Source organism: Coffea arabica, chromosome 8c (assembly GCF_036785885.1).
Source record: "Coffea arabica cultivar ET-39 chromosome 8c, Coffea Arabica ET-39 HiFi, whole genome shotgun sequence".
NCBI lineage: Eukaryota > Viridiplantae > Streptophyta > Magnoliopsida > Gentianales > Rubiaceae > Coffea > Coffea arabica.
In genome coordinates, this window is record NC_092325.1 from 45,085,657 (window position 1) to 45,109,189 (window position 23,533).

The following is a 23,533-nucleotide window of genomic DNA, read 5'->3' on the forward strand; positions in this document are numbered from 1 at the left end:
TAAGTGAAACATATTAAGTGAAACAATTAACTTAAAATTATTATTTTGTCATGATTGAGGATTGTTTTATAGGAAAGGATTTAATAGAAAGGTAATTGTCTCACCACAAAGATTACCCTCAATTTCTTCATATTCATTAATGTTAACATGTTAAAGCCAGTTTATCATTGAAGATTACGGTTAGAAAACTTTGCAATCTTCCACAAGGGCCAAAAGTCAATATCCATTGTTGCCGTCAAGAGCCTTTTATTTTATTTGCTTTATATACACTTCAAAAAAACTACTACATAAAATTCTACCATGTTAAAATGGGTAATAGTTTCAGAAAGCTATTGGGAAGGAACCAAACAATTTCGATGATTCAGACAACAGTACGATACTGGCATTGAAGATTATTGAGCGGTGAAGTAGCTCGATTGTTGATTCTAGCCTGCAATTCACATCTCTTGGAAAGGTAAAAATGAACATGTGGGCAGGTAATAAATATATTCCACTTTTGCCTGTATCATAGTCAATAGCCATAGGACATAGGACCCTCTCCTCATAAAAAGTTTACTTGCCATGGAGCCACAACAGAAAGAATCCCAGAATTCCAGTTCCGCCATGAGAGCCATAGTCCGCAGACAAAAAAGTACAAGTACAAAGATGGATGGATTTGTAAGAAAACTAGCTAAGCCTAGCAGCAAGTTAAACCATATGGACAAGTAGGTGAAAAGAGAAGAGAGAGAAGAAGGGATGAGAAAATGAAAAAATAAAGAAAAGAAGGCAACTTTGAGGTGTAGACTCTAGACAGAGATGAAAAGGAGAGAAAAAAGTGGGAAAGGGCCAGCAGAAAAGCAAGAAAATTTGGGGGAAAAGTTGAAGAGAGTAGGGAAAAGAGGGGGACATAGCACTCCGGTTGTACCCTTTTGGAGACTAGAGCTACAATTACAACTACAACAACAAAACCTCCCCCGCCCTCTTTTAGCTGCCAATAGTACTAGTGCTGCTGCTCATCATCATAGTTGGGGTGGTGGGGGCGGTGGCGAAGAAGCTGAAAGGGTGCAAGTTACCAACGCTGGAGTCAGCCTTTTTCAGTTTCCTTCTGTTTCGGCAAGAAAACTCGCTGCCACCCTTTGGGAACTTCATCATTACAAGCTGCCTCTTTCTAGAATGCACCAGGGTGTCGGCATAGCTCCTCCGAGAATCCGACGCCTCCACTACCACCAGCACCATCAGCACCACCCTTATGACGACAAGGGTGATCTTCAACACCCTGATCCTTCACCTAGTTCGCCTGACCTGGTATATAGACTCTTCTATTTTCTTTCATGGGTTATTCTTTCTTTTTCCCTTTTTTTTCCCTGCGATATCTTGTCAGCTAGTTTTACTGGGTTTTAATTGTTTTGGCTATTGGTCTATCATTCATGAGTTTTCTTGGGATATTCCTGTTCTTGATTTTCACCATTTTTTTGTTGTGATCTGTAAAAGCTTTGATCTTGGAACTTAGCAATTTGACGAGGCGTCCATCGTTTTGGGTAATGTTTGATTGTTTTGATAATTGTGCTTCTTAGGCGGCCAGGGGCTTGCCTAACTGCAATCATTTCATCCTTATGGAATTTCTCTTCTCAAATTGGTGGCCAGGGGCTCTTGTCAAGCTAATTGCAAATACTATGTCGCTCGATTATATTGTTGTCTCTTGGACAATGGGCTGTTTTTTAGGTTTAGGGGTTAGGCTGCTTGTGGTTTCCATCATGCATCTGATGGCGAATGGGGTGCTTTACTTTCTTATGAAATATGTCAACTTGTATTGGTGTTTCTTTACTTCACAGGAATGGAATTTTGGAATGTGTGCCTAAGTTGGGTTTATATTTTCTCCCCTTAATCATGGAACTTACTTCTGATGATCTTGTATTGTGGATATCATATAGATGTTCAGCACGCACTGTCGTGCTTTTGGAATATTTAGGAATGGATGCATCATTTGATCTTTCATGTGCTTCATCGATAAAATTAATTCAAGCTGGCATAGTTCTATGTTCTAATGTTCACTTTGCTGATAACTTCTCCCATTTTCTAATGCCAGCCCGGAAGTGCTAGCAGTTTGAGGAGGCATGTCGCTTTACTGATGCAACATCACCGACCCACTGAAAGAAGCAATCATGCCTTACAACCTGTTTCTCCTGCTAGTTATGGTAGTTCATTGGAGGTACACATCATGTTCTTTGCTCTTTCCTAATACAGCTTGACTTGTCTTTGCTTGTAACTGTTTTATGGAGAAACCATTTGAAGAATCTTGATCTCTTTTAAGTTTGCTGTAGCTTGCTCTGCATTTTTTGGCCTCGTACGTTAACTCTATGGACAAAATCCAGATTTATCTTTTCATTATCTTTATAAAATAACATGATTTAACTTGTCCTATTATTTGTTTTTTATTCACTGGATAGTGTATGGTCCTGTTTAAAAACTTTTGAGACTCATAGTTTGCTGAAAACGCTCATCACATCCAGGATATGTCCACCAAAAAAACCATGGAGCCATGCAGCTTTGTATGCCACAGGGAAATTCATGCAATCTACCCATTCTTCACCCAATTCCCTTTCCCTTATTGTAAACAACTCCTCTGTCACTTTTTCTGTCAATGAATTATTTTTCAAGTTTGGAAAAATGTCGTCTTACCATAGCAACACATGGCCGATAGGCATCCTTTAGTTGTACAATGATTGATCATGAATGGTGTATGCATGCATAGCCTTTACAGCTCAACCTATAACTTGTGTCTTTCAGGTGGCACCTTATAACCCTGCCATTAGCCCTAGCAGTTCTATAGGCTTCAGGGGAAGGATTGGTGAGACAAGCTATAGCCTCAAGACATCTACAGAACTGCTAAAGGTATTGAATCGAATTTGGAGCCTTGAAGAGCAGCATGCTTCCAATGTGTCACTGGTGCGAGAATTGAAGAAGGAATTAGACCATGCTCGTGCCCGTATCAAAGAGTTGGTAAGAGATCAGCAAGCCGATCGACAGGAGATAGATGAATTGATGAAACAGATTGCAGAGGATAAATTAGCCAGAAAAAGCAAGGAGCAGGATCGCATTAATTTGGCTATTCAATCTGTAAGGGAAGAACTTGAAGATGAAAGGAAGTTGAGAAAGCGCTCAGAGAGCCTGCACCGGAAATTAGCCCGGGAGCTTCATGAGGTGAAAATGTCATTTGCAACAGCTTTAAAAGAGCTAGAGAAAGAGAGAAAATCACGTGTGCTTTTAGAAGACCTTTGTGATGAGTTTGCTTGGGGAATAAGAGATTCTGAACAAGAACTGCGTGCTCTAAGACAGAGGTATGACAAGGACTGGACTGAAAAAGCTGGTCATGATCACTTAGTACTTCATATGTCCGAATCATGGCTTGATGAGCGAATGCAGATGAAGCTTGAGCACCAGAATCATTTAGGAGGTAGGACTGTGGTTGTGGACAAGTTGAACTCTGAAATAGAGGCCTTTCTTCAAGCTAAAAGAATTGCCAAGAGTAACAAGAATAACCATTTGCCAGCAAGAGATGTTAAATTTCGGAAGAGCACTTTGGAATCAACCCCTCTGAATGTTGGTGTTAGTGCTGCTCAAGATGAGGACGATGCAGATGATTCTGCAGGTAGTGGGTCACATTGCTTTGAGCTACACAAACCAAGTGCTCTTGACATAAAATCCCAAGAGAATGATGTCGAGGAGGATCATATTGATGATAGACTGAAGCAGAATCAAACAAGGAAACTTCCATCCAATGACAAAACAAAATCACGTAGCCCAGCCAGTTTGCAGGTGAAGTTTGAAGAACAGATGGCTCGAGCCGTATTGCATAGTGAAAGCAAAGACCATTTTGAAGATTTGGATCAGAGAAATTCCCAGGCATTGAATCCAGTTGAAATTAGCATTTCAAAGAGGTCTGAAATAGGTGAAGCAACAGAAGAGGGCAGTTCAGTGAGAAGAAATAAACCAGATGGAACCCCTGAACCTAACTCTAACTACATGATTGATAATTTAATAAGGAGCCATTATTTGTTATCAGAGAGTGGGAGCACGCATCCTGAAAAAGATTATGGGCTAGCATCTGGTGGTAGTTCTGTCTGGAGAAGTCGTGCTAGTCCGGTAAGGCAATGGACCGAGAGACTTCCATCCAATGAGCTGGAGATATCTGAATCCTCTTCAAAATTGCCTCCAGATTTGAAGGAGAATACATTAAAGGCGAAGCTCATTGAAGCAAGGACAAGGAGCCAAAGGTCCCGCTCGCGTTTAAAGGGCTCCAAAATCTCCTTCTAGGCTTGATTTGGTAGCTTGCAAGCCCATCTACCGGGTGTTTTGTGAATACGAGTCTTATTACACTACGGAATTGTATGTCAAGGTATCCATCTTTGTACGTAGTTTTGGAAGTTAATCTTGTACAAGTGTTTTTTTTTTTTGGGGGTTCTTGACCAGTGAGTTTCAAAGAAGATTTAGAATAATTTGTTGTCCATGAGTTTAAAGCTTAACGTTGTTCTTTAAGATCTTTTAACTTTTCGGACCCTAACTTCAACACCGACTTTACCAAATGCAATTGGCTTAGTTAGATCCTGGATTTTGTATAGGTAGTCACTTGATCTTTAAATTGAAATGAGAATACAAACTCTAAAGAGAGATTTGATTTTGATTAATTTGCTGATAGTCAGCAAACAGTATCCAGAAATAATCTATTGATGTATCTGGTGTGATCATTTAACTGAAACAGGTTTTTTTTTTTGTTTGCCAAGTGAGTTGTGGGTTGGGCGAGGATGCTGTCTTCCCTAATACGTGATTTCTTTCCAAATGCAGGAATATTAGTCATGGTAGAATTGCAGATAAATTCGTCTTCTCCTTTGTTTGGGAAAGACAAGACTTAATAATTTGCATGCAAGTAAGAGGTAGAACACTCAAAACAGAAGATGAAAGCAAGAGATCCACCTCCCTTGCAAAACCACGAGTTAATGAGCATCAGCGCTTGGGCAAACTAATACAACGAGATTAAGAAGTCACAGACCTTGCTTTTTGCTTGACAACATGCGAATCTTCTTCTCTGGGGATATGTCCAGCTGCTTTTATGACATTGAAAACACATACGAGGGTTCTCTTTGCTCTGGGTTCCCTTCTGTAATCGATAGAGTATTTTCATCTAAATCAATAAGAACCGTACAGAGGGTGTAAAGTACTGGTCCTGTAAGAAAGGCAAACGGCATTAGGCACAAAATACTTAACCGCACAGCAGAGAAGAATGTTACGGATTTCCATAAGCAACCTGTCATATAAATGGGGTATGTTTTATCACTTGTGTCTCCGAGGAGCGAAAGGAAATCAATTTTTGAACTCTTTGGCAGTAGAGCAGCACTTTTTTGTCTAGTCAGTGAATTCTCATCCTGTACCTGAACAGCCGAAAACGCGGAAGTGCTTGTATGGTTATACACCTATAAGAGTTCATATAATGGATTGAAACTCTTCTATTCTGATGTTAGAATGGCAAGAACAGATCGATGATTGACCTCTTCTATTCGTTACTTTTTGTAGAAGAGGTTTAATTGTATAACATTGAACTGGTACAATATAGTAATCAGCACAACAGTAATTAGCTGATTCTACACATGATTTTTGTATAAATTTCATACGTCTCCGAAACATGTCACCTGCTGAACTTGAAGATGAAGGTACATATTTGCATGGAAGAATGGAGTTTCCCCAACCTCAAGTACGGAAACTCGAGTTCTTGATGCAGTTTCCACGTTCAAAATTCTCCGCTTCCCTGTGTCAATCAGATTGTAACTGTGTCCCACGGAAACTTCTGATGAACGAATTCTCTAAAGCCAAAACAAACATTCAAATTAGTACCTATCCTCCCCTCAATTCAAAGTTAATTAAACTGTTAAAAGAGAGATGTATTACAGTTAAGGCATCATCCATGCTCTCAGCTTCAAGCAAGTCTCTCGAAATGAAGTTCCGGCCAATCCCACCAGCCACAATCTCAGACTGAGTCGGCGGTACAGAGTTCAGCGTAAATGCCTAGAGAGCACCATTTCATGAGTGATGGCTCCAGAGCAATTTATTGACTTGAACTGAAACCAGAAGTATAGAACTATAGTACAATTCGGGCAAAGTAAGTAACCAGAAGTACCAATCCAAGACTATTGAAGGCAAAGGCACAGCTTGGAAGCTCTCCTGCATATGTATAAGCAGTGAAACATAGTCCATTTGGAAGTATTCCCTTGATTAAATACCTGCAGCGGCATTTCATTTCAAGCCTGTAGCTTGCAGTATATCACGTGGGTAAAATAGACATAATTATTGTATTAACATTCAGAGAGGCTGCAAAAGAACTTACGTGTGGCCTAGTAAAGCAACATTTGCATCCTCATTATGAGCTGCAATAGCCATGTAATCACTAACCACAAGTATATCGGAGCAATCATCATTGTTATCGTCCCTCGAACTCAAATCTGCTTCGGATTTCGGTATAAATGGAAGTATTTCCTTCCTGAAGTTGAGCAGCAAAATCTGGGCAAAAGAAAAAAAAAATACATACAATAATGATAAAACAAAACAGGAGACTTCAAGTTTTGACCAGTTGATAAATGAACATTCCTAGCGTTTCATTAAGCTGTTGAGCGTAAACATTACATCAAGAAAAGGCACCCCACTTCCTTGAGCAGTTCCCAGAAGTTCATTCCAGTAATTGGGGAATTTTTTCTGGTTATTTTCAGATAAAGCATTGATGAGCTTGCGGCCTTGGGGAGTTTGAGCAAATGGCAGCAGCTGGTTTTGAAGGATAAGGTCTGTGGCAAGCCTACTTCTTATCTGTCCGGAGAACCTGTGGCCTATCAAGAACCCCATGCTGTAGCCATCTGCAACAGGGCCAACTTCAAAGATTTCCAGTTGTTTCGCTTCATTGCCTGGCTTCTCCTCCATAGTATCATCAGAGGCTCTATTGCTGTGCTTGGCTTTGGGAGTTGCGATTAGCAGTTGCCGTTGGGCAAAACCATTCCTGCAATCTTGCCTCCATTAATTACACTTTCCCCACCTGAACTCAAGATGTAAATGTGTCGTCTTAACTTTTCAGTGCCTAAAGATAACATCATGATATCTTTTCATGGCAAAATTATCCTCACTAAATTTCTTTACACAACCTGAAAATTCACCAAATGTCATTTTGTGAATTGTTGCTAAATGCAGCACATATTTGGCCAAAAAATAAACAGCTCGAAATTATTTGATTCTAGCAAGTAGGAAAAAAAAAATCATAAACTTCCAATTTTGTTGATTAATATGTTGTGCGTAATATTTTAGCAAAGGATCCCCATGGACCCTTTTTGCTGGGCCAAAAGGCCCAGGATAAATTGTTTTGTTGGCCCAATAATTATCTAATCCTGCTGAAGACAAATTTGTAGTAGTAATTTTCTGCAAATTTTCCTGGTTTCTGAGCCGGGGGAAACTGGCACAGCCACAGGTGTCAGTCTGGCTATAATTGATTTAGTTTCCTGCAAATACTTTCCATTTTGTCTTCAATTGCAATTAATTTTTTGAAACCATGTGATGTGTAGGAAATAGGAATGCTATTCGTAAAAAGGTTTCCATCCATCCACTTGAAGGCGGAATTTACCACTCCATTAAAAACCACGTCTTTTTGCGACCCAAGAGAGTGGCGTGGTCTTTCTGAGCGGTCGAAAGTTCAACTCAATGCCTGGGTCGTAAAAAGGTTTCAGTCACATAAAGGCGTCACCCGACACTCCCAAAATAAGGCACGCCTTTTGGGTAGCTGAAAAAAGGCCAACAATTAGGACTTTAACCATAGGCTTGTTCTCGTTTGATTATTTTGAGTGATTATAGATTCTATTTTTGGATAATCAGCTTTTGTGATGCTATCGAAATTTTTTTTTTTTTGGTATTTTGATAATAGATTGTGTAACGACAAAAAATGTTAAAATCTATAGTTATCCAAATAGTAGTTTTTACTGATTATAATCATTCTCCATAATCAGGTTTTATAATCAAATTTTGTAAAATTTAAAACAACCGAGAACAAGATCCATCATATCAAACAGATTTAGGGTTGGACTTCTACAAAGTTCATCTTCCTTCTTGTGCTGTTCTTGGAATCTTTTTTATCCCTCCTATTATTATTTTTTTTTACCACACAACTATCTCAACCGGTGTTCTCTCCAACAACATTTTGTTGCGAAGCTTGCTAAAACTCGTCATGATTTGTTGGGGAGGGTTGAATTAGATGGTAACGCGAGGAGAAGAAATGTAAGTAGGAGGTCTTGACTTAAAAAAAAAATGTCATGATTATAATGATGAAAGTGTAAGGCTAAAAATTAACTCAAAACAACATCAAGGAATCTTTTCACAAGAGAATATCCAACACGTAGCACAGCTTGCTTTCTGTAAATTATATCATCAAAATGAAAACAACAAGAAAATCAGATGCCTATTCCATAATAAATTCCTATTTCATATTGTCCCACCCTTGAGCAAGAGCCCGGAACGGATCGGAACAATCCCTTCTCTCTCTCTCTCTCTCTCGTTTATTGTTGTTCACACAATTGAAGGAGAATCATAAATGGCAACCATTGTTCATTAATGAATTTGAATGGTAGGGACTGAGTGTTGAGTGTGCAGGAAAGCAGGGTGGTGGGCAGCCGCTGCCTGAGCTTGATCGTGTCTGTGTCCATAGGGAGTTCTAATGATCCTATTCATTGGAAAGTCGCCTTATTTTATATCCAACAACAGCTTCTTCTACAACTGTTATGTATTTAATCCGAAGAAAATCATGGTGAGACAGGCCCCAGTTACAGTTTGGCGCTTGCATGAACAACACTGCTACTTTTAACTGGCCGGCAGCTATCTCGAATCCTTATGAAAACGTGTCTCCCGCTGGAAATTGGAACTTAAATTGGTGTAGAAACAAAAAAGGGCCACTTCTCATAATGTGTTACATCTGATGAAGTTACATCGTATCTGGCTTTTAATTCAAGATTAGGAAAAGTAATATATATATTATCATAGTAACAAGTAATAATCGACATAAAAAGTGAAAATACAAAATGTTTTAGATTAACATGAATGAATGTCGTCACTAGCTGGCTACAACATTTGACTTGCGTTTTGTTTATCAAGCTCAAATTACTTTAGGATGTTTTCAACTAACTACTAAATATTCCAGGTTTTAAGATCGATGATCGATGCTGGACAGGCAGATGTCATTGAGATACTCGATATAACTTAATCTTCTTCTCCCAATGGATTGGAGCATCATCTAGGGCCCGTCCCAAAGCTAAAGGAATATGTTTCAAGCTTTAATTAATTACTCGGACTTCTGTGCAGGATTAAGAGCAAATTTTGAACGTCAAATCGCACCCAGAGAACAACAAGGCTAAAGAAATTTCGAGGGAAGAGTAGCAGTGGGGGGAGCACTAGATTGAATTTCAGGATAATTCATCGGGTACCCTTCGCAGATTTGACGCGTGGAAATTCCTTTCCCATTGTGCTATAATATACTATCATTGATGACAAAGGATAAGGGGACTTTGTGTTTGCTAAAGATGGTGCACTGATCAATTATAGATAGCACGAGAAAAAAAAAACAAACAAAACTGGCATATTATTAAAAAAAACATATAATTTTTCAATTTCTAAGTGTTGCTTTTTTCCATGTTTAGTGTGGAGTTGCTAGGCTTGAAGGGATGTAAAACAAGTCCAAATGGTGAAAACGTGCGTGGTGGAAGTTGTTTCCTTTTGAGTAGATTGTGTAGCAGGTCATTTTCCCATGAAAATTCAGAAGACAGCAATGTGGGATGAAACAATTCGCAAAGTATTGCATCATAGCAAGACTAATGCAATGGCATGTCTGTTTCCCTTTGATCTCTAGTTGCTTTTTAGGGTTCCATTCAAATATTCTCAAGAGTTGCAGTGCAGCCATGGCAGTAGCAATGACGCGAGTACCAAAATAACTCCGGTATTGGTAATATGTTGACCCAAAATTTACATTTCCTCCAATAACATCGATGTAGCCCTATATATATATATATATATGTTATGAATAGAATAGAGCTCTTCCCTTAAAATATAATCATCTGAACCTACAATTTTACCCTTTTTTTCATGTTAGTACACACACAAATTGTTAGCTAAGTATGAAAACAAGCTCCGATAGATAAGAAGAGTCCGTTTGGATTTCTATTTTCTGAAGTCATTGTAAAAAAATATATCATAACGATTTTTTAACATACATGAAGTAAAATAGTGATTGAGAAATGTGCTTATAGAAAATGTAAAATTTTTTTTTTGAAAGAAATCGCAGTCCAAACAAGGAATTGGGCCCTAATTATAACATTTCATCTGTCACCATCCATACAAACCATCTAAAAAAGTACAAACTTCAGGAATTGGCCCTAGTTATACAATGGATATTAAATTAATACACAAAGTCAAGTACACGAGAGCTGGTCTAATGTTATAAAGGATCAAGATCTACTGGAAAGCTATGCAAATTTAGACCAGTTAACCCCTAGTCAAGACACAGATTAGTGGTAAATTAACTGACTGCGCCTTCCACAATATCACTATGTTTATAGCCTTGAGGCTGGGAGCATCCTCCTGTTCAGGAGCTCTGGATGATTTCTCTTCATGGGTCCAAGAAAGTACGTCCTTTGAAACATTCTGCCAATTTTTGGATGTAATGATTCCCTTGGCTCATTGGTCGATCTTCTTGAGAACTTGCAGCTAAAACAAGTTTGTGGATCATAAAAAGGAAAAGGAAAAAAAAAATATCAGAAGACACGAATAAATCTTGACATGCTTACCAAAGAAACCGATAAGGATAAATCGAAGAGAAGTATACTAGCTGGTATAAATTTAGCACTAGCATATTTTCAAGGTATACCCACAGTTGGAACTTTGGATGGATGACGAGGATATTTTGGTAATTGCATCAGCTTCTGAGAGACATATCTGGGAACTTGATGCAATAAGTGGGCAATAACCAAGAAACGCATTGTCGTAGAGCGTTTACAGCATGACAAGAAAGTCACTTTGACGAAACCCTAAATCCATTGTTTCACATCCATTGGGGTTATAGTTGAATTAACATTCAACATATGCCTAGCATACAAATGAAAGAAAAAGACAATCGACATGCGAAAATGGGTTGGTTGATTAGTGGTGAAGCTCTTCCCTAAACAACTAAATTCTCCATATAATAATGTTAGAAAGACAAACATCATGGTCACAGAATCTAGTCAAGATGTATAATCCGTTTCTTTAAACAAACCAAGCCCTCAAGCTCATGATGAGTCAAACATCATCATATGCAGAATATAGTACTCTATTAGTAATCTACACTTATCTTCTACTTTTGCCTGCTGTATGTTGAGGTGCAGAATAAGCAAAACATATCTACCTGCAAGACTATAGATGATGAAGACTGAAAAGGCCGAATCTCAGGTTAATATAGATGATAAAAGTAAAGGGAGCTCCCTTCAGTCCAAGTACAGGAAGCTTAAGAATCAATTTTTCTCCCGCATCATTCACTCAGTTACTGAGTACCAATCTTACTCAGCATTTGGATGAATGAGTCGGCAGCTAATTGAATCCTACTGCCACCCATGAGTGGACTGAAGAAAGCTCTCTTTTTTAAGGTATATCCAAACCTCAATCCAACCGCATCAAACTGCAAAAGCAACAAACAATTAAGCAAACTTGGCAATAAAACCTGAAAATGGGAGAGCCAAGCCTGTGACATATGCAACTTGTACATTATATGTAGGACTGGAGATGCCCTAATTAGCCCAAAGCACGCACATAAACACACACGTATAGACAAAGAGAGTGAAAAGGACAGAATGATCTCAGCGGTAGGTTCAAATATGAACTCCCCACGTATCAAGCCATGTGGTAGCTTATATGTTCCGGGACGGAGGAAAGGGCTTTATATAGCCAAAAGAGAGACGGTCCTATTATGGTTATACAATATGTAATAATGGAAAGCAAGGCGGGGAGTTACTCATATTATTCTTTTTCTTCTGTTTTTCTCCTTTTGCAAAGAACACTCCCCCTAATCTCATTGCCTTACTTTGCATATGCTTTAGCTTTGCGGGGATTTTAATATTAGTAGAAGGGAAACATATCTGTTTTTAAAAAAATGAATTTAGACTGGAAGGCAATAGTATGGTATGATGGAATTGGATCAGCGCAAGTAACTAGGCGCAGTAAGTTGGATGTACACACGCCACAAGTACTGAGAATTATGCGTTGAATAAATCTCTGAATGTGCCTGTTTTCTGTTGTAATCCATCTTGTATGTGTGCGTGTATGATGTAATTTTGTCTTTTAATGAAATTATAAAGTTTTGTTAAAAAAAAAAAAAATCAAACAGTACATATGATAAAGTCCTCAAAATTGCATGTGTATAAACAATAACAAAAAGAAAATTTCAGGCACGCAACGGATCTTCTGTCCCACACTTTATGCCATTTTACATCTCACTTTTTATTAAATTGCTATTTCTCCTACATAAACATCATGTTTTACTTCTTTTTTGTTTCCTTAATATTCAATAACTATTAATTGAGTGAAAAATAAATACAGCATCTTCAAAAAAGCAATATATAATAGAAAATTCATAAAAAGTCTCATTTGTATGCATTTTAATTTTTTGAGTTTGTTAAATTTTGTGTTTTACTCAATTAATAGTTATTAGATTTTAAGGAAACCAAAAAAAACTAAAACATGATATTGATGTAGGAGAAATAATAATATAATAAAAAGTGAGACAGAGAGTGACATAGAGTGTGGGACAAAAAATCCGTTGCAAGTCACGTGTCTGAAGAAAGAGTAAATGGTTACTGAAAATTCATGTTCATGCAAACATAGCAAAATTAGTAACACTGACATATTTGTAAAAGCAAAATAAAGGCAGACTTTTATTGCTTGTTTGGATAGCCATTTTCCACCGAAAAATAGGCTTGTTTTCCGTGAACACATTTCCCTATCACCTTTTTATCTCACATACATCAAATCGCTACAGTAATTTTTCAACGAAAAATTCATGGAAAATACAATCCAAACACACACAATTTATCTTTTGCAAGGAACTTTCCCCGCTGGGTTAAGAACTTTGCATTGTGCACTTGCTTCATTCCAACAGAGATCAGTATCTCAATACTATTAAATTGGATGATTAATAAGCCAACTTTGATCGCTTTCAAGTTTACTAATGAAGACAAACTTCTATCTTATGCATACACTTTGCATCGAGGCATCTCCTTTTAGCTCATTCTAGTAGAGCACAACACCTGAGTGAAAGATAAAGCAGACATCAAGCCATTGCGCTTGCTAGTTGCTCGATTCATTTAATTGAAATTCTACCTTTTCACATTGACTTATATTCTGATCCTTTAATTAGCATGGATTAGGAAAAGATAGAGAACCCGAAATGCTCCACTTTTCTGTTTATTCAACTCTCTATATGCCTGCATGAGCAGGGCTAAAGAAATCCTATAGATTCCTATGGAAAATCCGTAACTGATGTAGGATTTGTAGGCAAACGGGCACTCTTTTCACACGGTGGTATAATCCCAATTTGACAATATCAAGCGTAGGCTTTCTGCAATTACATCACATCATGTGCACACCGAATGATCGAGTTCTAATTAATAAACTTAAGAACGTGAAAAAGAAAAGAACAGATTAGTACCACTGATCACAACTTTAACCTCAATCTTTTTCAGGAAAAGGGAGATATATTATACTACATTGAAAATCCTTTTCAATTTAAGAAATTCACACACACATATATATATATACATATATATATATATATATATTCTTGTATGATGCATCTAGTGCTATGAATCATCCATTGGTGTATTTAGTATCATATTTTTTTTAGCCTGAACTTAGATACGATACTCCTACCACAGAAAAGAACGCAAATTAAATAAAAGCACTTGAAGTTGACGCACCTTCCGCCGGTATATGTATCTTTTTTCTTTTTCTTAAAATCCTTTTAAACATGTAATCTGAAAATTTTTTATTATCCAAAAGCCAAACCGAAATAGGAAAAGGGTGTCCAAAGATTGTTATAATTCAACTATGGATAATATATATGTTATTTTTCCACTCTATAAGATGCTGAGGTTTTTTCTGGTGTCGGCCTCTACTGATCGAAGAGACTCCTCAGCCTATTGATATTGATGCCACCAACGAATCAAAGATTGAAAAAATAGATTAAGAGAATCCATCATGAGGACGAGTTGCTGATCAGATGGTAGACAGAAGTTTTGCGAGGATAATCACCATATATGTTGGCAGAGTTAGAAAACATCACCATATGTAACTGATAGGAACTAATACCCACAACCTTTTCCAATTGCTTTCGATTTCCTGCATCTTGGGTGGATGATGGACCAATTAACTTGATTATAAAAAAAATATATATTTCTCCCTGATAGAGTGAAATGATAGGAAATGGAAGAAAAAATGGAAGCTGGAATGAAGATGAGAAACTCAAAACAACTTTCCCCAAGGATAATCTGGTAAGCCTCCCTCTTTTGTTACAACTTCCAAACCAGAATAAAGAAGGAAAATGAGCTGAATATTTCTGGAAACTCGAAAAATTGTCAAGTTTACTACAAAGAATAAAGAGATGAAAGGAGCCAGTTGTAGCGGGAGGGATCGTAGGAAGAGCCGATAGGACTGAGGGATAATTGCATAAACCTCCCCTGAGGTTTTTAACACTACTAACACTCACCTCTCTTGTGGTTTAAAAAATAGGACTAAGCTCTCTTTAGAGGAAATTGGCGCCTATTGCTGATAAAAGATTGTAGGAATTTACATTTATGTCCTAATTATTTGAAGAAACCTAATGAATGAACTTTGCAAAAGAAACCTTCTTGTTTCTTGTCAATAAATTAAATGACTAATTAAACTAATTAAATTACCTGTGAGTTCTACTATGTTTAGACTTTTAACAGGTTTAGGCAATATAAGCATGGCTAACCAATGGTGCCAACTGTGGAGGAAAATGGTGCCATAAATTGGCGCCAATTTGTGAACGACAGCTCTTGAGATGACAGGGGGCGTAGCTGTTGGTTATGCTCTTGAGATAACAAGGGCTAAAAGCTGTAGTATCTTTAGAGTTATACATAACAGAAGAAGTATGTTGGTTTTGCTTAGTTCATGAGAGCTAAAACAATTGTGAGAGAAAAAATAAAATAGGCAATTGTAAACAAATAAAGTGTGTGCAACTTCGTCATAAAATTCGCAAGAATCACACCTGTACAGGTAAATGACCCTTGCCATTGTCACTTTAAAACAGAAAATTTCATGTTAGCTGTTGTATGATAAAATGCCAAATCTAACTTCAGTGAATTTATGGGTTATCAATGATGGAATATGAATGGATGATGCATCATCACTTTAAGACTTATTGATGATTAATGAAATATGTTATTTAGGATGATGATTAATGGAATATGTTATTTAGGATATCGTTTGATAAAATTAAAATTTGAAATATGAAGTTTGAATCCATTAAATTATTAAATCATAAATATAATATATTTGAGTGTGTATCACATTAAGTGATAAGTGAATAGTTTATCATTTATTTTTGGGAGCAAGTTTTGCTTACGAAATTCAATGTCACTTAATTAGTTCAGATGTTCAATTTTTCATTGCCAAATGCATATAAATATATTAAAATCTGAATCCATTAAATTTAAGTGCTGAATTGAGCTATCAAACAAGGTCGCTTCCATCCTCTGAAGAGTTTACACTTACATCCTCTGAAGTTTATTAATTACTAATTGCTTTGTGTTGTTTTGTCATTCTTTCATTAATACTACTTGGCATGCAGCACAAATGATACATTTGGTACAAATTTCTCATCTCACTCCTTAAAATAATAATATTTTAATAGCACTCTTTCTAGCATTAACCGAATATACAACTGAATAAGTAAGTTTAAGGGAGGTAAGTACTATGTTTTAAATCACAGGAGAGAGGTGAGTGCTAATGTAAGAAACGCCAGGAGAGGTTTCTGCAATTTTCCCTAACACTAATGATGACAAAGAGGAAACAAAATTGGTAGTGTGTGTGTGAGTATTGTGGGCAGAGATCACATCAGATAGGCAGCGCCAGCAGTCACTACTGAATTCCGTCTTGTCATCCCAAAAGCCCGCCTGCGCTCTGATGCCTTCAGATCGACAGATCTCATCTCGTCATCTCACCCGGTCCGTGTCTCCAACTCCATCCATCTCAAATTACAGACGCTAATTGCTTAGTTTAGATTGTCAGAGGATTTGATCATTATCAAGTTTCAGGACAGTCATAAAATAAAAGGAATAATGAATTTACACGCATAATATATTAATGACATGTACCATTAGCATCTGCCTTATGTAAACCAAATTGATTACATTCTCAAAGGATTTAGAATGCTGAGATTATTCATCCAATTTGTTCCACAGTAATTCAGAAAATTCTAAAGTAGTTGATGTGTTACACCAGTTCAATCTGTCTTTGATGTGATGTATACTAATAAAAAGGATGTAGTAAATCCGACTTTAAATCAAACTCTTTCCAATCATTCACATCATCTCTGATCTCATGATCCAGCAACGCGGACACCCCAACTGCCCCCTCACCCAATTTTCTCTACCTCATGTTTTGCCAATTCTAACGATGGTACTTAATTTGTGGATCAACCTTTTTAGCCTTCCCATAATGTCCTCCTGAGCACCAATAAGCTCCCCCATAAAGCGTTTCTTTCTTGTCATACACAAAGTATATGACAAATTATGGAGAATGTTTTGTTTATCCGAGAAATAAAAAATTATCTTCACCCCATGGGTACTTGTTGGCCACAACACACGAAGAGAGCTGAGCATACATGTTTCCCTTTAGAGTATGATCTAGCTGGTTGCAGATCTTCTTTAACGAAATAAATACGCTTTTCAAAATTATTAACAATTGAAATTTTGGATTTAGTAATGTGGAAGTTTGAATGAAAGAAGAAGCATTTTAGAGTATCTTGAAACGGTTTTCGATTACAGAAAAATGGAAAATCTTGTATCTAAATTTAGAATTGTGAACCAGTACCAAAAGAAAATTTACAACTTCGCTGCGATATTCCACATAAATCTATGCGTACGTATTTTTAGGACCGACTAGAAATGCAAAAGGTTTCTTTCTTTGGTGAAAAGAAATGCGAACGTAGAAAAACAATTAAAAATATACAGTAGTTGTAGTTTGCAGGCGCTCAGGCAGGAAGCAAGCGGAACCCTTTTTAGACGGGCGAGAGAAGAAAGACCAGAGAGTTTCAGAGGGAGACCGCAGTCTGGGGCAGAGAACAAGTCCCGATGCATAGACCAGAGACGGAGAAAACAGACGAAGGGGGGACAGGCAGCTGCGCAGTGCCATGTTCCATGGACAAATGGGGCTGTCCCATGAAATTGCATGCAGCCCCCTCTTTCCATATTATTTTTTCTCTGTCTTTATTATGAATTAGCAATCGTGTTTGAATAGAAAAATTTTTAAAAATATATTTCGCTTGCATTATAAATATATTTTTTAATTTTTTTTATTATTTTTTTTATTTTATATACATTACATTATAAAAAATATACAGTAATTATTTTATATAATACTCTATCCAAACAAATCCGAATCGAAATTCTTTGAGTTACAGATTACTTGAAAATTTTTTTAAAGAATATTGTAGTAACTTTTGAAATGTGACATATGTAATGTAAAATATATGAGAGATTTAGAAACATGTTTGTAATACCAATTTTAAAAATTAAAAAAAAAACTTTGGGTTGTTATTTTTCTTGAAAATTTTTTTATTTTTTTATTAATATATTTTCTAATCATTTTTTTATTTCACATATATCAAATTGTTATAATATATTTTTGTACAAAACATAGCAATACAATGGACTCTTGATGACCTTCGAAGCAAAGCCAAGAACATTGTCTTCATTCTTCACCCAGTAACCAAATTTGAACATCTTCACTTTTTTATTCCAAAAGAAAATACTAGTGCGAATTTGGATAGCTAACCACTGAGTTCCGGTTCAATGGCACCAAAAACGGATTAAGATTCTTTGTGCACGATAGATCAAGGGGTTCAAACCCACCTATTTTGAAAAAAATACAAAAAAATACCATAACTCTTTTAATCTAGTTGAATCTGTATGTTTAGGGGTGGCAATGGGGCGGGGGACACCTCTCCCAACCCCCGCCCCATTGCATTTTAATTCCTTCCACCCCGCTTCCCCTGCGGGGGCACCTGTGGGGTTAAAAAAATTTTATTATATAATTTCATTATAATTAAATTTGAGCAAATAATCAAGTACTAAAATATCAACACATCATCAAATTATTATTTATTGTAACTTCACAATTGAAACTCATAAAAATAATTAAACAAAGATTATTTGAATACAATCTAATATGATAAAACAAATATAACTAAAATAATCAAGTTTTCGCTTTTTGATACAAATACAATCACTAAATTATTATTGTATTTTTTTTTAGAAAAAAGTGTTATTGTATTAAGTGTAGTTAGAAATTTAACATAAATGTATTAATAAATTTACTTTAAATAATTAATATCATTATATATATAATTATGTACATATATATTTCAAACGGGTGGCCCGCCCCGCCCCCCGGCCCAAGGACCCCTCAAGTGCCCGCCGACGTTGCCATCTCTATGTATATTTGCCAGTCTCTTGTTCATTTTCTTTAAACTTTTCCTCCATGTAGAATATGATAGATTATTGTAGTCTCTTTAACCTTTTAAAATAGGATAGATTAAATTATAGGATAAAATTACCATTGAAAAAAAAAAACTAGATAGTTGGATAGCTGGGTAACTTTATTTATGCAAAAAGTTATTACATCCTAAATATATTTTTAATTATTTTTTAAACTCACATATATAGTATTACAAAAAGTACTGTAAGTAAAAATTAAAATTTTTTTTTTTTGAAGAATACTACTATAAGTTTCAAGGTGACCTCTCTGGTTAAATCTCTCTGTCTCTGATCTCCTCAGTCATAATGCTTTGGCAGAATTATTCATACCTGCCACATGGTCATGGTCATGGTCCTTTATTTCTTTCCGTTTCATTATTAGGCATTGCCTTATGCAGCATGCAGACTTTCAGTCTTTTACTGGTACAGTGCTAACTGGACGCTCAGGAGCTCCAGCTTCACCTGTTTATTTCTATTGTCAATCTTCTGTCCACTGTTTCTAGTTTCAATCCTAGTTACAGCACATGAAAATGGAAGCTTGGTCCCTGCGAAAAGTCCTCCTAGCCTTTATACTTATACGGGCTGTTGCTCATCAAGAACTTATTGTGCTTTCTAGTCATTTCAACATTTTTTAAAATATTTTTATCGTTCTGCCACAGATTTTTTTCCTCCCTTCTTTGTTACTACTCTATCTTTACGAGACAAGCTGCCTTTTCTTATCTTCTCCTTTTTGAGTTAGATTAATCTTGTTGATTCCAAGTTTTATTAAAAATTTTAAAATAGATATATATGTATATATATATATAATTGATTTTATATTTTCTTTCTGGCAAGGAGAAAATTTTTTGAGTTGAATCAAATCAAATGCACAGTGGTCTGGTTGCGCATGATGGGCTGCCATCCTTGTCCGAGTAACATTCTTGGTGAAGGTCCAGCAACTTTTGTCTCTTTCCGCTTAAAATCAATTCTGAGGCGAGAATGATAGATCAACCATTGCAGAATCGATAGCAGCGCAAGAAAATGAGCAGCAAACTCTTGGAATATCGTACAATAATACATGTATAGTCATCATCAAGGAAAAAAATGGAGAAAGCATCAAGGAATCAAATGAAATATACCGACAAGTTCAAATCAAAATCCGTCCCAAGTACTAACCGCCGAAATTCATGCTTTTCTTCCTTTTCTGAGTACAAAAATTGGAAACTGGGAGGCTCTGATTAAGACAACTAAACTCGATGCATGAACAGAGTTTTAGTTACTCTGAGGTCTGTGCCCTATATTCTAAATTGGGTATGAGAAGATAAATGCACGATGTTACACCTGATTAATTAAATAATTTTATTTGTAGATAAAGTCTTGATTCAGTACTTTGTTCCCAAAAAATTTTTTTAAAAAAAAAAAAATCAGTGGATAAAGTCGAGAACAATTCGGGAATGAACCCAAGATTATAATCACGGAAACCTAGTACTTAAAAGTAGTAAAACATTAACTTATGAGGCTAGTGGACAGGTAACAGTCAGAGCAAAAACCCCACTGAAATCAGATCCAACAAGATTGGATGGAACAAGGGACGTGAAGCGGGTGGTGGTGGGTACTTGGATGAATGATGACGGAGAAGGCAAGAGGAGTGGCAGCTTTCGCCTATTGGGCTCTGGAAAGCGGAAAGGATTTATTCTGGAGAGGACACCAAATAATAGTTTTTAGCTTCTCTTTCCCCGCACGACTTGTACTCATCTTAGTGCTGCGCCTAAGCCCACGAAAACGGATTCTCGACCACTGTCGGCAGGAAATTATTTGTTTGCATCATCACGATCACTTCTTTCCAAAGCACATTTTAATATTTTTAATTATTTTTTAATTGACATACGTCGTATCATGAAATGCGTTACAATAATTCCAATACTCTATTTTTTTTTTTTGCAGTACGTGATGCAAAAAATAAAATAAAATATTTATTTTTCAAAACTATTGAGCTTGAACGTTAACCTCGATCAAGCCACATCAGTTTGTGGGGGGATGGATTGGATGGTACCGAGGTAAGGAGTGTAAATGAAAAGTTTCGAATTCAGGACCTCCTACTTACACTTTAAAAAAAAAAAAAAAGAACCTGCATCGGTGTGGTCCAATTTAAATCACAAATTAGCCTTTGCATTTGCAAGTCATATAACTAATTTCCCTATTGGTTGGTAAAATGAAGGATTTGATATCCTTTGCAATTGTTTAAAGTTTTTCGTGGAGGATGAAGGAGTAAATGTCATACGCTTTCGATGCTTTTTTCAGCGTGAAGTTACCATATCAGTTTAGTGAGTGTTAGTAGTTGGCTATGTGTGGCAGGCTTACCATCTGTATGCTTGTTACTTGAACATTCTTGTATGCATTTTCCCTCATTTGATCTTAAATGATATTAACCCAAAAAAAAAAAAAACAGAGAAAAAAGGTATATTGAAAAACGAAGTCACTTTCTTTTTTCTTTTTTTTTTTTTAATCATTACGGTAGAATTCCTATAACCTAATCTAGCCTAATCTAAGGGGGAGGGGGAGGGAGACTCGACGTGAATACAGACTCCATCAAAATCGCTTTCAAAAAGAGTAAAACAAAATTTAACCGAATAGCTCCTCAGTCATTTTTGTGACGTGAATCTTGAACTTTGATGTGGAAGGCAAAAAAGTACTGCTTGGAAGATAATTCAGAATACGAGTACTTCGAAAGGGCTGCTGCCAACTACCAAGTTTAGTCGTCCGCGATGATATCTGTAATTAATTTAACAAGTGATGTAGAAATAGGAAGCTTCATGGCTTTCTTTCTTAAAGATCCTGATGTCATGGATTGCTAAATTCCTCATGTCGGCACCTCAGCAATAAACAAGGCAGATTATTTCATGGAGGAGTTGCATTATGAGATCCTCTCTCCATATCTCCAACAATTAAGTTGATCAGATTCCACTCCATGTCTCTGGAACCAACAATGATGAGTGAATAGTAAGCATTGGGGGCAAAAAGCTAGAAACAAGATCAAAGATACGAAATTGTCCCATAGCATAGGAGGAGCAACTCATTTGGCAATATTTAAGAATGTGGATCGATGACAAAACTTGTACCTTGAATGAGGAACTAATACCACAATGCTAATGCCACTCATTCCTGTCATTTCTCTCAACTGCTACATATTCGTCTTAAGCGTTAGCAGCAGACTCGAATCAATACTTCAATGCCGGGCTCATTATTACAATAATATTCCCAATGGTGTATTAAAGGCTTTTGCTTTAGTGATGTGATTCATGAGCTTCTTTATGAAATTGTGATGTAGTTGAGGAAAAGAATAATTAAGCAAGAAGCCAAGTTCTTCTTTCCTCTTTATTATTATTTTTAAAAAAAAAAAAAAAAAGAAGAATGGTATAGATTTGGCAAGAGATGTTTCCCGCTAAGATTGGTATGTCGTTTCTTGTTTCCACAAGATCAATCATAGTTTAGAGGTTAGAAGAGTACGTTGTGTACTTAATGCAAGCATATACAGCACCAAGTGGCGGGCGACATGAGAGGGCGAAGAACTAATAGGTGCAACAAAAGGAGTTCCTCTAGGAAATGGAAACCCTTTTAGACTAGAGAAGGTTTAGCAAGAAAATGAAAAGCGGTGTTTGAGGGTTTAAGTTTAATGTATCTTCACGTTCAAATTTATAAAAACGGGGAAAAAAGGAAAGAGAATTGAAATAAAAGTTGAGTTGATACGTTATACACTGTCAATTGTATATATTAACAGCCACCTTAAATGCGTCTGCAAGTATAAAAGTTTTGTACATTATGCAGCATTCGTCTAACTCGTCTAGTGTACGCATTGAAAGATTAATCAATAAAAGTTTAGTAATTTTCTATATAATACTAGTATTGTCAGCCTACAGATGTTGAAAATCAAAATGAATTTTGTGAATTTTCTTTTCTTTTTCCAAGACTAAAATTAGAGTTGAGGTGGTGGGCTTTTCGCATTGCCGGCAGGCCCAAGGAAAACCGCCACACCGAGCTGTGTTGATCTTTAGTTAGTGTCTCTGGGCCCATAAAAATGTACCATAACACAAGCCACTCCATCGTGGTGAAGATTAAATGGATTCCACAACTAATTAGATTAAGACTCCCTTGCATCAAAAAGAATTTTGTTTCTATATTCAGATATTTATGGAAGCGTTACATTCATTCATTCATATGAATGTATCCTGAATGATGATGATGATGATGAAGAAGGTACAAAAAGAACGATTAATGGGAGGATAACCTGACATCAAAAGGCCGAGAGTGATTATTGTAGTTGAATTTGATCCACCTCAAAATCCGCAATCAAAGTCGGTTTCGTGCGAAAATGACACTCCCAGAAGAGGATGCAAATAACTGTTCTAGGATGGAAGAAGGGGAAAGATAAATACAGTACGGCTTATATAAGTATCAATGCTTCTTTCAGTAGCTTCCAAACTCGACTTGATTGCTACAACTTTTCTGCCAAAAATAATTTTCAGATGTACCTGAACGAACAAGCCGCGAAATACCAAGTGATTTCTGGAGAAAGCAAAACGACCTCAGAAAAGAGATGATTTTTGCCTTGATTATTTATTGAAGAAAATTCTAACATGCAGCTCGGCTTGAAAGAATTTAAAGGCAGCTTTAATTTACAAGGATTTATTAAGGGAAAAGGAGTTGCGCTGTGTTCAAAACACAAGAAGAAGGCTTTTATTTTTAAGGGAGAACAAAAAAGT

At 36.5% G+C, this 23,533-nt stretch overlaps 2 protein-coding genes and 1 long non-coding RNA gene across 6 annotated transcripts; 1 reads left to right on the plus strand and 2 right to left on the minus strand.

Moving 5' to 3' along the window:
• The first annotated feature begins 317 nt into the window (after positions 1-317).
• LOC113706936 (uncharacterized protein At5g41620-like) lies at positions 318-4,996 on the plus strand. Of its 2 annotated transcripts, XR_003452128.2 has the most exons (4): positions 318-1,284; positions 2,066-2,188; positions 2,767-4,375; positions 4,822-4,996. XR_003452128.2 is itself a non-coding variant. In XM_027229016.2 (3 exons), the coding sequence occupies exons 1-3, from the start codon at positions 796-798 to the stop codon at positions 4,291-4,293; spliced, it is 2,139 nt and encodes a 712-aa protein (XP_027084817.2). In that variant the 5' UTR covers positions 319-795; the 3' UTR covers positions 4,294-4,540. The 2 variants fall into 2 exon arrangements, 1 of the variants encoding a protein (XP_027084817.2); XM_027229016.2 differs by lacking the exon at positions 4,822-4,996 and having other exon boundaries at positions 319-1,284; positions 2,767-4,540.
• Positions 4,817-7,210, minus strand: LOC113706937 (uncharacterized). Of its 3 annotated transcripts, XM_027229018.2 has the most exons (7): positions 6,652-7,196; positions 6,356-6,528; positions 6,149-6,251; positions 5,920-6,036; positions 5,664-5,834; positions 5,282-5,405; positions 4,817-5,200 (listed from the first exon to the last, which is right to left on the minus strand). In XM_027229018.2, the coding sequence occupies exons 1-7, from the start codon at positions 6,937-6,939 to the stop codon at positions 5,085-5,087; spliced, it is 1,092 nt and encodes a 363-aa protein (XP_027084819.1). In that variant the 5' UTR covers positions 6,940-7,196; the 3' UTR covers positions 4,817-5,084. The 3 variants fall into 3 exon arrangements, with proteins under 3 accessions (XP_027084819.1, XP_071919368.1, XP_071919367.1); XM_072063267.1 differs by having other exon boundaries at positions 4,817-5,405; positions 5,721-5,834; positions 6,652-7,210; XM_072063266.1 differs by having other exon boundaries at positions 4,817-5,405; positions 6,652-7,200.
• A 3,120-nt stretch (positions 7,211-10,330) lies between these two features.
• LOC113707328 (uncharacterized) lies at positions 10,331-11,910 on the minus strand. Its single transcript, XR_003452198.2, has 2 exons — positions 10,917-11,910; positions 10,331-10,752 (listed from the first exon to the last, which is right to left on the minus strand). It is a non-coding gene; the product is annotated as an uncharacterized lncRNA (long non-coding RNA).
• Positions 11,911-23,533: the final 11,623 nt, after the last annotated feature.